Genomic DNA, 16,348 nt, shown 5'->3' with positions numbered 1-16,348 from the left:
GGAAAAAGCACTGTGAAGAAATGATGCAAGAACAGACTAGAAAAGTTCTCAAAGCCTGCATGTGATTCCATCAATAATGAGGAATCCCTGAAAGTTTGGTCTATGATAATTCTGAAAGAATACCTCTTAGAAAAGATTCATTTGTTTAGTATGTTAGAGAAATTCTGCATATGCAAAGCATTTTTAGAAATTTCTAACATAATATCAATATAGCAATAGCAAAAAAAATAGCAACATAGTATCAACATAGCAATAGCAATAGCATATTCAACTTTACTTAACCTGGATTTTATGAAGTTATTTACTAAACACACTCTTCTATATTTATTTTCCTGCACGCAGCATCTACTAAAAACCCTTATTTTGCATGTTATGGGAACATACTTAGAGAAATGTGGTCTGAAGTCTGCTTTAAGAAGACACAATTCTGGCAGAACTATCAATTGGAAAAGGAGAGTTTGGATGCCAAGAGGCCATTATAATTGCTCACTTGTGAGTTAATATGTGAAAGACTTAGTTTGCAGAAATAAAATTGAGAGAAATGTATGAATCCAAGGCAACAATATTTGGCATATGGTGATTTGAAAAACAAAAGAATATGCAAAACCCAATAGAAACTCCAAAATACTAAGTCCAAATGACTGTGGTATCTGTAATAAAAATTGGAAATGTTGAAGGGAGAACACAGTTAGGAGGAAAAGGACAATTTGAACTTTCTACCAGGTAGCTGAAGATTTTGTTTCATGTCAACCAAACTTAATTTAAAACCCAGCAGGTGTCAGATTCAGGACAGTATGTGAAGGAGCAAGAGCTGAATAGGGTATTATCCATGTTCTTGAGGTCTTAACTTTTCTGGACACACTCCCTCATTAGAGAAGACCCAGAAATCTTTTTTGTTTTGTTTTGTTTTGTTTTTGTAGACCCAGAAATCTTTGAGAGGGAAATCTTGGGTATGCTCATGCTTCCCCTGAGTCTGTTGTCTAGGTAGTCATATCCTAGAGAGAGCCAAATAAAAAAAAAAAACAAAAAACAAAAAACAAAAAAACAAAAAGACATCCCTACCTCACACTAAGCAGTCTATCCAAAGCACACAACTGTCATTTTGTTGATACACAAAACCTTTGTATTCTAATCCCTTTCAGAAAATAAAATATTGGATTCTTTACAGTCTATTTTTTAATGGAAAGTTTGGTATTGGAAAATAATATTTCATGAAGGATTGCTTGAAGCACAGGGACATCATCCCCTGAGATCAGTGCTTTAATATCATGTTATGTAAAATATTAGGTGTTCCCATGGAGAAGAGTCAGGGGGCATCTGAGAAAACAGAAGAGAGTCTATGAGAGACATTTCAGGCTCAGCAAATACTCATGAACTTCCAGATATTTCAGGGACTTCCACTTATGTTGGGATCAAGTGAAAATATCTAAGTGACATGAGTTGAAGTGACATGTGCCACGTTGGGGCTTAGGCTGCAAAAATTCTCTGCCTCGTTCTTACGTTCTCTCTTCTTCTGCCTTGGGTACCTCAAGGTTTTGGGTTATGAAGGCCAGAGTTTACTGATGGAAGAGGGTAGCCTGACCAAGGCTGGACTTTATGTGTACAACAAATAAACTTTGATTCAGTTAAGCTGCTGATAATTCAGATTTAATGGGTTTTGTTTTGGCCTGTTTTTTTTTTTGTTTGTTTGTTTGTTTTGGGGGGCTTTTGTTCAGTGGCAGGGTGGGTAGTCAGGTCAACACAGTGGGATTAATATAGAGCTCAAATGGAGAGAACAACTCCTTGTCAGCTAGGGTTTTTTCATGTTGGACTTCCATAGAAAACTTGTTGATGGAAATGTTCACCAGATAAAAATTTTAGTAATCTACTGCTCTACATTAGATCCATGATATTTTTGTCTTCATAGAAATCATCAAAAAATTACATATTTAGATCATGGTCTGTAATAGAATTCCTTTTTTTTACTGATTTGCTTTTTGAGGTTATACGTGAGCCTAACAGAACCCCCCACTGTAATCATTGTACTGATAGTACCCAGTTTATTGCCCACTATGTCAAATAGGTTTGCAAGAGCCCTTTGAAAGGATGCCTTTCAGATGGCAGAAGTGGAAAGAACTAGGATTCTCCACAGAAAAGGTTATATTTTGAACCAAAAAAATAATGGGAGAGAATAGGTTAAAAAATAGAATATGGGACATTATCAGAAGGATTCCTTAGTCAACATTTGGAACATTCTTTTCAATAAAGAATGTCAAACTGTAAGAGGAAAATTAATAAACCTAATTGTTAAAGTCAGTCAACCAACATGTTAAAGGGTTCGAAAAATTTCTTATATGAATAATGATGAAGAGTCAAAGAATGATTAGTGTGAGGAAGAGAGGACCTGCTAGAGTTTTTGGAAAGGGTATGTGTATAGGTTTGGTAATGGGACAGTAGCTATATGGTCCCTGTCTTCACATATTTAATGAGCTGCTATGTTTTAGGTGGAAACACATAAAACCACCATTTTGCATAGGTCAAAAAAGGCTCAATGTTGACAATTCTGTATGGCTCCACCTAATAGAATAGAAAATATAGTTATCTGAATTGTTCATTAGGGCAGAACTTAGGACAGTAGTTAGAATTCACAGAAGTTAAGATTTCAAGCTAAAATAAGATAGATAAAAATAATAAATATAGATATAAAATAAATTTAAAAAATACTATCTAGGGGCTCCTGGGTGGCTCAGTGGGTTGAGCCTCTGCCTTCGGCTCAGGTCATGATCCCAGGGTCCTGGGATGGAGCCCCACATCGGGCTCTCGGCTCAGCGGGGAGCCTGCTTCCCCCTCTCTCTCTCTGCCTGCCTCTATGCCTACTTATGATCTCTCTCTCTGTGTCAAAAATAAAATCTTAAAAAAAATGCTATCTAGGCTCATTCAATAGTGGACCCATGGGTTTGATATAAGGTCCTAAAGGCAGGTTGTATCAGAAAATCATGTAAAAATTCCATGCTTTGCAGGAAAGAATTACTGAATGGAAAAAAAAAAAAAAGTCTCTTCAACAAATGGTGCTGGGAAAGCTGGATAGCAACATGCAAAAGGACGAAACTGGAGCACTTTCTTACGCCATATGAAAAAAATTTCAAAATGAATGAAAGACCTAAATGTGAGACTGGAAACTATCAAAATCCTAGAGAAGAACACAGGCTGTTAGCAACCTCTTTCACCTCAGTCATAGCAACTTCTTACTAGATATGTTGCCAGAGACAAGGGAAACAAAAGCAAAATTGAACTATTGGGACCTCATCAAATAAAAGCTACTGGACAGTAAAGGAAACTATCAACAAAACTAAAAGGCAGCCTACAGAATGGGAGAAGATATTTGCAAATGGCTTATCTGATAAAGGGTTAGTATCTAAAATCTATAAAGAACTCATCAAACTCAACACCCAAAAAACAAATAATCCAGTTAAGAAATGGGCAGAAGACACATACAGACACTTATGCAACAAAGACATCCAGATGGCTAAAAGACACATGAAAAGATGCTCAACATCATTCTTCGTCAGGGAAATACAAATCAAAACCTCAATGAGATACCACCTCATACCTGTCAGAATGGCTAAAATTAACAACACAGGAAACGACAGATTTGGCAAGGATATGGGGACTGTTGATGAAAATGCAAACGGGAGCAGCCACTCTGAAAAACAGTATGAATGTTCCTCAAAGAGTTAAAAATAGAATGACCCTATGACCCACAATTGCACTACTAGGTATTCACCCAAAGGAGAGCGCAATACATATTCAGAGGGGTACATGAACCCTGGTGTTCATAGCAGCATTTTCAACAATAGCCAAACTATGGACAGAGCCCAAATATCCATTGACTGATGAATGGATAAAGAAGATATGATACACACACACACACACACACACACACACACACACACACTGGAATATTACTGAGCCATCAAAAAGAATGAAATCTTGTCCTTTGCAATAACATGGGTGGAACTATAGTGTATTATGCTAAGTGAAATAAGCCAATGAGAGAAAGACAAATATCATCTGATTTCACTCCTTTGTTGGAATTTAAGAAACAATACAGATGAACAAATGGGAGTACGGAAAAGAGAGAAGAAAACAAACCATAAGAGACTCTTAAAGATAGAGAACAAATTGAGGGTTGATGGAGGATGTGGGTGGGGGATGGACTAGATGGTGATCAGTATTAAGGAGGGCACTTCTTTGAGCACTGGGTGTTGCATATAAGTGGTGAATCACTGAATTTTATTCCTGAAACCAATATTGCACTCTATGTTAACTAACTAGAATTTAAATAAAAATTTGAAGAAAAAAAGAAAAGAATTCCACTGTTTGAAATTAGGTTGGATATGTGATCTTTCTTTGTATCTCATTTCTACAGTTCTAATATTATATAACTTCTGAAACATTTTGGTAAAAATGTTCTTCGGTGTTCTTTTTCTCAATTTTAAAATTTGCTTGCAAACTAAATGATGAGCCTAAAAAAATACACACAGGGCCAGCCACACAGGCATGCAACCTGCTTATTAAGGCCCACACACCTGCTACTCTAGGACCTCTTTGGAGCCCTTAGTAACTTTTGAATAGTTACATTTTCATTTTGCACCAGGGCTTGAAAATTATGTAAGTAATCATGAATACATAGTCTTCTTAAAATTTTATAAAGATTAAAATGATAAATGCACATTAATTCTAGGCCATTAAAGACTAGTTCATCACTTTTAAATTACATTTGGGAATTGTCCTTATATATCAAAATTTATTGCCCCAATGATCATTTTGTAATAACTATTAAATAACCTATGCTGGCGTGCATTTGAAAAACTGAAAAATTTCTAAAGGAGTTTTGATGTCTTATAGAAAATTAAATCATAAAATGTTCCCAAAAGTATAAATAAAAATACTTAAGGAAGAAAATCTTAGAGAGGCATAAAGCAAATCTATGACAATATAGCAATTCCATTTCTTGAAAATAAATATACATGAAATAAAGAATAAAGGAATAGTAGGAAAGTAGGAAAATGCACAACTATTGTGGTCACAGCTTCTAGCAACTCATTAAAATAACAACCAAACACAGGTAACAACAGATGTATCTACCATCAAAAAAAGTTAGATTAAATCAAGCGAAAAATTTGAAATCAGGTAACTGTTCAATGAAAAGGAAAAAATAAAAGTCACATTGCTTACACAGTGATGAAACATGAGAGATTCTGCTGAAGGCTTATGTTGAAAATTAAGATATAGATAAAGCAATCCATGTGCACTCATCCAATAAAGAGAAAAGAACGAATTGGTGGATCGATGCCAATTTTACTATTGAAATTCTTGGGGGGAAAAAAAAGAAAATGAAGATTGTGGTTGATAGAATCCCTGCAGTATAGCAGATAATCCAGCCAAAACTCTAGAAGGACACAAACTATATTCATTTTATTTATTTATTTATTTATTTATTTATTTATTTATTTATTTAGATGTAGTGTTCCATGATTCATTGTTTGCGTGTAACACCCAGTGTTCCATGCAATATGTGCCCTCCTTAATACCCATCACTGGGCTAATCTATCCCCCCATCCCTCTCCCCTCTAAAACCCTCAGTTTGTTTCTCTGAGTCCATAGTCTCTCAAGGTTCACAAGTATATTCATTTTAAAAGCAAATGTTACATTTCTGTTCTTTAAAAGACAAATACACAATAAGAGATTTTTTCCCTACTTTAAAGACCATTTGACTTGTAATTTTTACATTCTTATAGATGTTTTAGGAAAGTTTATGAAATAAAATTCATAGTTATTTAAGAATAAAATTTGAAATTTTCACTGTATCATTATTATTAAAATAATAGCCCACACCATCCACTAAAACTTAAAAAGGTCCAGGTGAGTCAGAGTACTAAGGTTGGAGGCAATGAGATCTAAGTAGGGATTGCCAAAGCTTTCAGAAAAAAATCTGAAGCCAACTGAACTCCAGAAGGAGTCTGGACCCCTCGGGATAGGACTAAGAGAATGGAGGTATTGGAAAGCTAATTCCAGCTCCTCTGTCCTCCTCTGGACTTCACTATCATGGAAAAGGACCAAGAGGAAAAATTTCAAATAGTTACATTTTTAAAATTGGTGTTGAGAAGACAATCTATGAAATGTTACTATTTCTCTGTTGTGAAAATTTAAGAAATTAGTTAACATTATGTTAGTTCTCACAATTCTTCCTCTTTGCATCCTTCCTCTTTGCTCCACAGATCTCAAGCACACTGTAGTTATAAAGTCCTTTCATCTAGCTTATGTTTACTGTCTTTCTAAATTCATTTTTGATATTGTTGTGACCGTGAATTATATTTTAGTAAAGGAGAACGGGGTGCAGATTCCGGAAAGTTCAGGAGTGTGGGGGTTAGGAAGAGATTTTTAGATCCCGTGGGTGCCTGCTGCCGCCGTTGTCTTCCTCACACCCTCAACTACAAGAACTTCTACTCTGAAGATTTTTACAGCCCGGAGCACAGTTAAGTGTCTCCTCCTGTCCTGCATTTACACCACCATGAGGATCCTTTGTAACCCTGAACACCAACAAACAAACAAGCAAACTTTTAGAACTTGTCACTCTTGGCTCTCTGTTACTGAAACATGATTCATGGCCACTTGGTTAAGAAAGTGATCAACCTGATCACTTTCCAAACACAACTTTTCTTTTCTTTTTTTTTTTTTTAATATTTTATTTATTTATTTGAGAGAGAGGCAGTGAGAGAGAGCATGAACGAGGAGAAGGTCAGAGGGAGAAGCAGACTCCCCATGGAGCTGGGAGCCCGATGCGGGACTCGATCCCGGGACTCCGGGATCATGACCTGAGCCGAAGGCAGTCCAACCAACTGAGCCACCCAGGCGTCCCACAACTTTTCTTTCTTTACTTTATGGAGTCATCTAGAGATTCTTCATGTAATTCCTTCTGCTTGATCCCATGGGACTGTCATTTGAAAATTACATTAGGATGAAAGTATGTAGAATAAATGCTTATGAGAGTCATTTACAACAACAATATCAACTAGTGTCTCCAAATGGAAAAGGTGTTTAGAGACAATTCAGCGGAGGACATTAGATGGGGAATGTCGGATGCATGATGGGAAGTATTAGGAATGAGCAAGTTTTCTGTTCCTCTTCTTATTAAGACAGTCCTTATCAGGTTAACATGTTTCTTAAACACATGAGAACAATTATCCAGTTCAGCTTAACACTTTAGTAACAAGAACTGACTGAGAACACATGCTTATGCATGTGTACATATAACATACACACACTCTTGTATGCAAAATCAGTTACGCGGACCTTATCACACTTAAATGGATCTACTTATTGAGTTTTCTAGGGATAGCATATACTTAGATACCTTGAGGACATATCATGTCCTGCACACGTCCATATTCTTACCCACTGAGGAATCTTCTTAAGAGAAACAACTGTTAGGTAAGGAAAGACTCCCACTGGCTCCATTTCCATCTCGTCATTTCACTGACAAATTTCATGGGTTGGAAGGAAAGGTGAGATCTCTGAGATGTCTGTGTACCTTCTAGTTTCTCTACACTCTTAGTTTATTTATTTTTAATATTTTTTATTGAAGCATAATTAACATACAGTGTTATACTAGTTACAGTGTTATACTAGCTATACTATACTAGTTATACTAGTACAATATAAGAATTCCATCAATTATATTGACTTAGTGCCCTATATTATTAATTTCAATAGCCTGTTTGAACAAACTCTAAGTATGGAATATAAGAAACAAATATAATGCATTATGTTTCAAAACACTGGTATCCTGTAAACATAGGCATAATATATAAATACTTTCTCCTAGATTGAAACTAAAATGAGTGTATTTCCAAAATCATCTTTATTTTATTAAAGAAAAAAAAGAATTCTACTACTCATCACTACAAAGGCAAACAGGTTGCAAATGTTCTGATTATCCTATATTTCTGTCTTGTTTCATGTTTTATAGATAAACATAATGCATCAACATCAGAATAGCATATTGTTATTAAAAGTTCAAAACAGAATTCTAAATTTTCAAGCATTTTTAGAAAAGCAAACTACTGATAATAAATTGTATTTACAGAGAACTCTTATCTACTTTAATGAATTGAGAAATCTAGCATATTAAGACATCAAGAAATGATTATTTAAATGAATTAATTATAGCACAGCATGTTTTTCTGCTGATAATGTTACTAATTATACTTTAATAAACCAATCCTAACAAAACAATTAGAGTCCAAATGTTTAACATGAAAATCCAATCTTATTTGGAGCTCAGACTAGTATTTCAAGAGTAATTTCTCTGTTAGTAATTTATTCTGATTTTTATAGTTCATTAAAGAAATCAGTATCTAACTTAGAAATAATTCTATCAGTTCACGTTTTTTCCACAAAATATTAACAATAGTACAAAACATTAAAAATATTGAGAAACATTTTAAATGATTTAGTTGATGTGCCCCTTCCTGATCAAATTTAACTACAAAGTTTTCAGATTGGTACACAAAGAAGGCTTATAAAAATACAATCAAAGTGGAAAATACGTAGCAATCTTATGAATATAGAGGAAGAGTTCAAATAGTTCTTCTGTATTGCACTGTGTCTATGTAAAACCTAATGCAAATAAGTGAAAACAATGCCATGGTATTATTTAGAAATCTTCAAGATTTTGGTAGATTAGATCATTTGGGGACAATTATTGACTTCCTCCCCATCTGCATGACTTTACTATTTGCTGTCTGACTTTGCTTTGGCCAAATGGGTATCTTACAGGAATAAACAAAGAAGAAGCTGGCATGTTTTTGCACAGGCAGGCTTGTGCTCCCGACTTCTACCATAACAATAACATGCTTTAGGTTCTGTGATCTGAGGAGAATGACCAACACATGGACCAGGTCTGGGCTTTAAGCAAACCCCAGCCAAGCATGGCATAGATCAAGCTGACTTATAGCTTACCACAAGTGCAGGATCAAGAAAAAAAAAATGCCTACTAATATATATCACTATAATTTGCATTTTTTTAAAGATTTTACTTACTTATTTGACAGAGAGGGAAAGAGCACAGCAGGCAAAGCAGCAGGCAGATGGACAGGGAGAAGCAGAATTCATGCAGAGCAGACAGCCCAGACATGGGGCTCGATCCCAAGACCCTGTGATCACGACTTGATGTGAAGGCAGACATTTAACCAACTGAGCCAATTACATGGTTTTTTAATGCAAAAATATTGTGGTGTTAGCTTTACTGCTACAAAGGTGTTACTGTTGAACATTTCTGTTATTCAGTCATTACATTTACTGTGTGCATGTTGCAATATCTTTTTTTTTTTAAAGATTTTATTTATTTGACAGACAGAGATCACAAGTAGGCAGAGAGGCAGGCAGAGAGAGAGAGAGGAAGAGAAGCAGGCCTCCCGCTGAGCAGAGAGCCCCATGCGGGGCTCCATCCCAGGACCCCGGGACCATGACCCGAGCCGAAAGCAGAGGCTCTAACCCACTGAGCCACCCAGGTGCCCCGCATGTTGCAATATCTTTAAAATAAATTATAACTATGTTCTAATTGAAGTAAATTATAGCACAGAATTTCATTAAATATCCTCTGATAATTTGTTTCATATTCAATCTTAACTGAATGCCTTCTAGGTTCCTGAAAGTATGACTAATTCTCTGAAGCTAGATCAGAAATCTTAGTATAAAATCTGCAGAGTGAATCCCTTTATATTTTTATGATGGGAATCTTTTACTATAAGCAGATGTGGTCTTACTCAATTTTGTAAGCCTACTACTTAGGAAATTTCCTGATCCATAAGACAACCTCGGTAATACTAGTTGAATAAAGTAAAGAGATCTATTGTCAGCCTTCCTTCTCCCTACTTACTCAGAAGCAGACCACATCCTAACTGTTACTGGTATTGCTTCCATAATATGTTCACTCTTATCAATGTCTTCCTTCAATCATATTTTGTACTCATCAACATACCTAGCACCTAATAGTACTAATCAATGCTTATTCAGTGAATGAATGGATGGATGAGTGAATAAAACAGAACAAGAATTTTGAAACTGTAATCTAAGCTTGAAGACATAGTATTTGTAATTAGATTGATTTTAAAGAGTTTCTCTTAGTATTTGATAATTGGAAAGATTCATTTTCCTGTTCCATTTAAATTTTACATATAGTGATCAACTTAATGATAACTTTCATTTATTTCTTCGATAGATATATAGCGAACATTTCTTAACTTTTTATGACCTCTGCTAGTCACAATGAGGGAACACAGGTATATTCCATGACATAACAGAGACTGAAGTCAAAAGGCAACACAGATGATATTCTGCATCGAGGCTTGTTTTAAATGGATAATACCCGGAATAATTCTCCTTGTTATAAATCCAAGAAATGCACTGATAGGTTGAGATGCAATACATTCTAAGGTGTCAGATAAAGAGGTTTCTTTTAAGAATGGTTAAAATATGATACTTCAATGAATTAGCATGGAAATGGGACAAATTTTCTAGTTATGAGCATATTTGTGAAATGGACATTGAAAATTAGTTTTCTAATAAGGCTACTGTGTTCTTGGATGAAATATAATAATTTTGCTATCAATTTTCATCAATGAGAAAACAGTATGATTACTTAAATAAGCATTTAATGGGGCACCTGGGTGGCTCAGTGGGTTAAGCCTCTGCCTTCAGCTCAGGTTGTGATCCTGGGGTCCTGGAATGGAGCCCCGCATCAGGCTCTCTGCTCAGCACTCAGCAGGGAGCCTGCTTCCTCTGCTCTCTCTCTGCCTGCCTCTCTGCCTACTTATGATCTCTGTCTGTCAAATAAATAAATAAAATCTTTTTTAAATAAATAAATAAATAAATCAGCATTTAAGTACATAAGTAACTTGCTTTTATTTGCTGGTGACATGTTTCACATATTTTTAAAAGATTTTATTTATTTATTTGACAGACAGAGATCACAAGTAGGCAGAGAGGCAGGCAGAGAGGAGGGGGGGAAGCAGGCTCCCCTCTGAGCAGAGAGCCTGATGCGGGGTTCGATCCCAGGACCCCGGGAACATGACCTGAGCTGAAGACAGAGGCTTTAACCCATTGAGCAACCCAGATGCCCCCATGTTTCACATTTTTTAAGATGGGGAATTATGAAATTTAAACTCCATACATTTTAATGGGTACAAATCAAATACTAATTCTAAATCAAATAAATGGGTACAAATCACATACCTAATTCTTAAGAATTAGGCTTTCAGGGGTGCCTGGGTGGCTCAGTTGTTAATCGTCTGCCTTAGGCTCAGGTCATGATCCCAGAATCCTCTCCCACTCCCCCTGCTTGTGTTCCCTCTCTTGCTGTGTCTTTCTCTGTCAAATAAATAAATAAAATTAAAAAAAAAAAAAAGAATAAGGTTTTCATTCCAAGATCTGTTAAGGGCCTTAAGAACATATTTTCCAGAAATATAAACTTTTCTGATGTGATTCTTTCCCAAAATTCTTGAAGAGATTGTCTTATCATTCAATTAAAAATGAATGAGTACAATAGAAAGTCCCTAGGATCAGGTAAATTTAGCAACTATGTTGTTTTGTTATATATCTAGTAAGTTCAAATAAGACTTTTATAATTAAGAGCTGACAAACTCATTTGCTTTTATAAGATAAAAGGAAAAGGAGTGTGAAAGGGAGTTAAATTACATTTTACCATCTGTTTAATGAGTTTTCGGCCATGTTTGATAATAAATTTCCAGATATAAAGTTTCAAAATGATCATTTTCAGAAATAGTAACTGACCTGCCTTGTAAAGGTATATAAATGCCTATTCACACTCATTACTATAAAACTTATGATTTGTTTTATTCCTAATGAAACCAATTAACTTTCCATCATATCAGATTGAAACACGTAATAAGTGCAGAATTTATATTCATAAGACTTATCACATTTCTTAAGGTTATTATAATACATATTTTAATTCTAGCATAGAACTTTTACTTAGCTTAGTTTTTAATGAATCTCTGTAGAGTATTTCTTTCACTTCTTCAACATCCTATGCCTAAGAAACTTTCCCATTGATCCCCCATGACCATATTCCTCTACTGTCAGCCTACTTTCAAGATGTTTTTACTGTTCCAAAACTATAGGGGGCCATCTGGTTAAGTGCTCCTGAACTGCAAGAAATATATCCAGAAACTGCTCTGTTCTGACAAATTACATCTTCAAAGCACATTCATAAAATGGTATTTAAGTAATTACCAAATACATTTATTGAGTCTGCAAAGCATTATAGACTCTTAATATACCTGCAAAAAGTTGAGAAAAAGCATGAGCCAGTTAAAAACTATGTATGGCAAAGGAATGCTTCAGAAGATCTGGAGAATTACTTTCTGCCTGCCAAACTTTGGGGTGTTTGGAGTCAATTTCTGACCATTGCCAAGAGAGGACTGTATATGGTCCAGAAAATCATGAATAGCAAGAGAAAAACTGAGCTCTTTGGAAAGCCTTCTGAACTACTATGACCCTAGGAACCCAGAGCTCAATGAAGATGGTAAAACTATGAACTCGAATTAACATCCAGAAAAAGGGGATACCTGGGTGGCTCAGTTGGTTAAGTGGGTAAGCTGGTGCCTTCAGCTCAGGTCATGATCACAGTGTCCTAGGATCTAGCCCACATCCTGGCTCCTTGCTCAGCAGGGAGTCTGCTTCTCCCACTGCCTGCCTCTTCCCCTGCTTGTTCTCTCTTTCTCTCTTTGTCTCTCTCTTGATCTCTGACAAATAAATAAATAAAATCTTTTTTTTTTTTAATCCTGAAAAAGCTAAAGAAGAGGTTTTTCTGGAGCTTTTATCCAGCACAAAGAACAGCCACATTTAAGCCAAAAAATCAACAAAGATTGTGAGATATGGCTTAATAACTAGAGTCAGAATAGGAAAAAAAAGTTAGGGTCAGAATAATAAAGAACGACAGACTAACCAAGATATCTACGTAGAGGGAAAGAGGCCACTGTTGATATTATCTAATATCCCAGTTTTTTAATTCCTTGATTTTTTTTTTCTCTATAAAGAAGTGCTCTCATTACGTCAGTTAGAGTGCCAAGGAGAATACAGGAGTACACATGTTCTTCGTCAGAAAAAAACTGAGACATAATGGATAACCAGGACTTACAAAGAAAAAATAGATAAAATTGGTTTTTTTGCAAGTAAAAATAATAATAATTTGTTGTTGTTATGTAAATTCAATTAGCCAACCTATAGTACATCATTAGTTTCTGATATAGTGTTCAATGATTCATTGGTTGCATACAACTCCCAGTGCTCCTCTGATCACATGCCCTCCTTAACACATATCACTCAGTTACCCCATCCCCCATGCATTCACCTTTCCACAACCCTCAATTTATTTACCAGAGTCAAGAGTCTTTCATGGTTTGTCTCCCTCTCTGATTTCTTTCGATGCAGTTTTTCCTCCCTTCCCCTGTGGTCCTCTGCACTATTCCTTATATCCCACATATGAGTGAAACCATATGTAAATTATCCTTCTCTGCTTAACTTACTTCACTTAGCATAATCCCCTCCAGTTCCATCCATTTTGATGCAAATGGTAAGTATTTATCCTTTCTCCTGGCTGAGTAATGTTCCATTGTATATATGAACCACATCTTGTTTATCCATTCATTTGTTGAAGGTTATCTCACCTCCTTCCACAGTTTGGCTATTGAGGACATTGCTGCTATGAACAATGGGGTGCATGTGTCCCTTCTTTTCATCACATCTCTATCTTTAGGGTAAATACCCAGTAGTGGGGAGAGTAGATATCAGGTTTATGTAGAAGAGGGGAGCAATTAGCTAATGAGGCTGGAGATATGGAAGACAAGATCATGCAGGTCCAGATAAGCCATGATGTAGGGTTTCTCTTTCATTTTTACAATTATATTTATATTTATCAGAGTAACAAACACATCTAGTAGAAAACTGAGTAATACCAAAAGGCTTATGTTAAGAAAAAATAGCAGTTCTCTGCCAAGCACTTTATATACCATGTTTCCTGCTCCTGTAAACAATATAATCAACCTGATTAATTTTTCTAGCATTAACCTTACATGCCTATGTAACTTTTAATAAATAGGCAGTTTTTCTGTTTCTTCATTGTCAATTCTTGACAATAGTTACTGATTTTCTGTTATAACACCAAATTTCCATTCCTTTTTGTCATCCAAATAATATAGCTTTAGCAAAGTTTTGATTACTATAATGTTTACAAATACATTATTTATTTCAGAGCAATAGTGTATTATATTTCTTTTCCTATAAAGCTTTTATTCCACCATAATCTATAATTGCCATGATATCTATCAGTTACATAGCATGCCTTGCATCTCACATCTTTCTATGTATGTATCTTATTTTTTCCTTAAATGTTTTAGCAGATCTGTCAAACGCTGAGTTATTTCTTTTCCATAGATTCCAAAATATCACTTTAAGCTGATTTTTTTTCCTTTTTAGCTTACAAATTTCCCTGTCATAGTCAAATTTTCCCTAAACTGATGTTTTCAATATAAGTTTCCTAAACCCCATTATCTTATTATTTCTTGATCACTCCCTTTGCCAACAGCTTTCTACAAAAGGTATAACAAAATATGTATTTGTGTACACTTACTAATCTGAAAAACTTTTAAATTTATTCTTATACTTAATTGCTAGTTTAGCTGGGTATTGAATTTCAGGTCAGAAATGAGTTGTCTCATAATTTGAAGGTATTGCTTTTCCTTTTTTGTCTAGTATTCCTGTCAATAAGCAATTATAAGTCTAACAGCTATCTTTGCATGAATTCCTGTGTATTTTCTTTTTTTTTTTTTAATATTTTATTTACTTGACAGAGATCACGAGTAGGCAGAGAGGCAGGCAGAGAGAGAGAGAGGAAGGGAAGCAGGCTCCCCGCTGAGCAGAGAGCCCGACGTGGGGCTTGATCCCAGGACCCTGGGATCATGACCTGAGCCGAAGGCAGAGGCTTTAACCCACTGAGCCACCCAGGCGCCCCTCCTGTGTATTTTCTTTGGTTGGTTTCTTTCACTGGAAGATTTTAATATCTTCTTTTCAATATTCAGAAATTTCACAATTATTGTGGATGGTGTATGTTTCATTCATTGTGATGGTCACTTGGTAGGTTCCATCTGGAGTCTTGACTCCTTAATTCTGAAGAAAAATATTTGATAAATTTCTTCTATTAGTTTGATTCTTTTATGTGAAATTCTTATATTACTTGGATCTCCTGGAGTGAAATTCTAATGTCTCATCATTTTACTATTTCCATTTACTATTTACTATTACTCTTTGGTGTGTGTGTGCTGTTATGTTTTAGGATACTTCCTTGGTTTTATCTTCAAAACCCTTCCATTGAGTTCAATTTAAAGATATTAAGGAATGACACGAAGATCCCATGGTGGAGTAACCAGAAACTTTGATGGGAAATCACAGAGGGAGCACAAAGAGATGATCAAAGGCATAGATAAGTAATATTAAATGCTCAAGAGAAATGACAACTGATAAAGGGCTCTTAAGTTCTGAACAATAAGAAAAAGATAATTAGTGAACTTAGCAAGAGCATTTCAGTGGAATGATGGAGACAACAATCAGATCATAGTGTGTTAGGGAAATAACAATGAATGGGTCAGCAAGTAAAAGGGGAAAGACTGATAAAACTTCAGAGACATTCAGATATTAAAAAATAATTATCTTATTTAGCACAGTATTAGCAAAACTATCAAGGTCAGGTAGGATAAACCTTCAATATACTAATAATTATTGCCAGTATAAGAGACTATTCCATATAGAAATGAAAATTGATGTCCAAATAAAATAATGAAAAATATTTGTTAATATTTATTATATAAATAGATTCACAGAATGTGTGATCTTTTGTGATGGCTTCTTTCACCTATCATGCTTACAAGGTTCTTCTATGTTGTAGCATTTTATTCATATCCATATCCAAATGCATTTTACTGCTGAACAAGGTTTCATTTTATGGATATATAATATTTTATTTATCCATTCATCAATTGATGAATGTTTGCATGGTTTCCATTTTTTGGATATTATGAATGATGCTGCTATCAACATTCATGTACAGGTTTTTGTGTGGACACATATTTTCTTTTCTCTTGGGTATAAAGCTGGGAGTAAAATTTCTGGCTCATATGGTAACTCTATGTTTAGCCTTCCACAAATCTATCTAATAATCAAAGTAGTTGCATGAGTTTACTTTCCACCAGTGGTATTTGAGAGTTTCACTTTCGGGGCACCTGAGTGG

The 16,348-nt window shown here is 35.2% G+C and overlaps 1 protein-coding gene across 2 annotated transcripts in view; it reads right to left on the bottom strand.

Moving 5' to 3' along the window:
* Positions 1 to 16,348, bottom strand: part of GPC5 (glypican 5) — a 1,410,504-nt gene that overhangs the window by 901,352 nt on the left and 492,804 nt on the right. Inside the window, exon 7 of one of the 2 annotated variants that reach the window (XM_047720232.1) lies at positions 6,040 to 6,082. The exons of the other annotated variant lie outside the window; for it this stretch is intronic. Coding sequence (XP_047576188.1) covers positions 6,080 to 6,082 — 3 coding nt within the window. The 3' untranslated portion in view covers positions 6,040 to 6,079. Of the gene's footprint in view, positions 1 to 6,039; positions 6,083 to 16,348 lie in introns of those variants that run through there. 2 annotated transcript variants of the gene reach the window in all.

This window comes from Lutra lutra, chromosome 3 (genome assembly GCF_902655055.1).
Source record: "Lutra lutra chromosome 3, mLutLut1.2, whole genome shotgun sequence".
Classification (NCBI taxonomy): domain Eukaryota; kingdom Metazoa; phylum Chordata; class Mammalia; order Carnivora; family Mustelidae; genus Lutra; species Lutra lutra.
The sequence above is the reverse complement of the archived record's forward strand: the minus strand, read 5'-3'. Positions and strand labels throughout refer to the sequence as shown.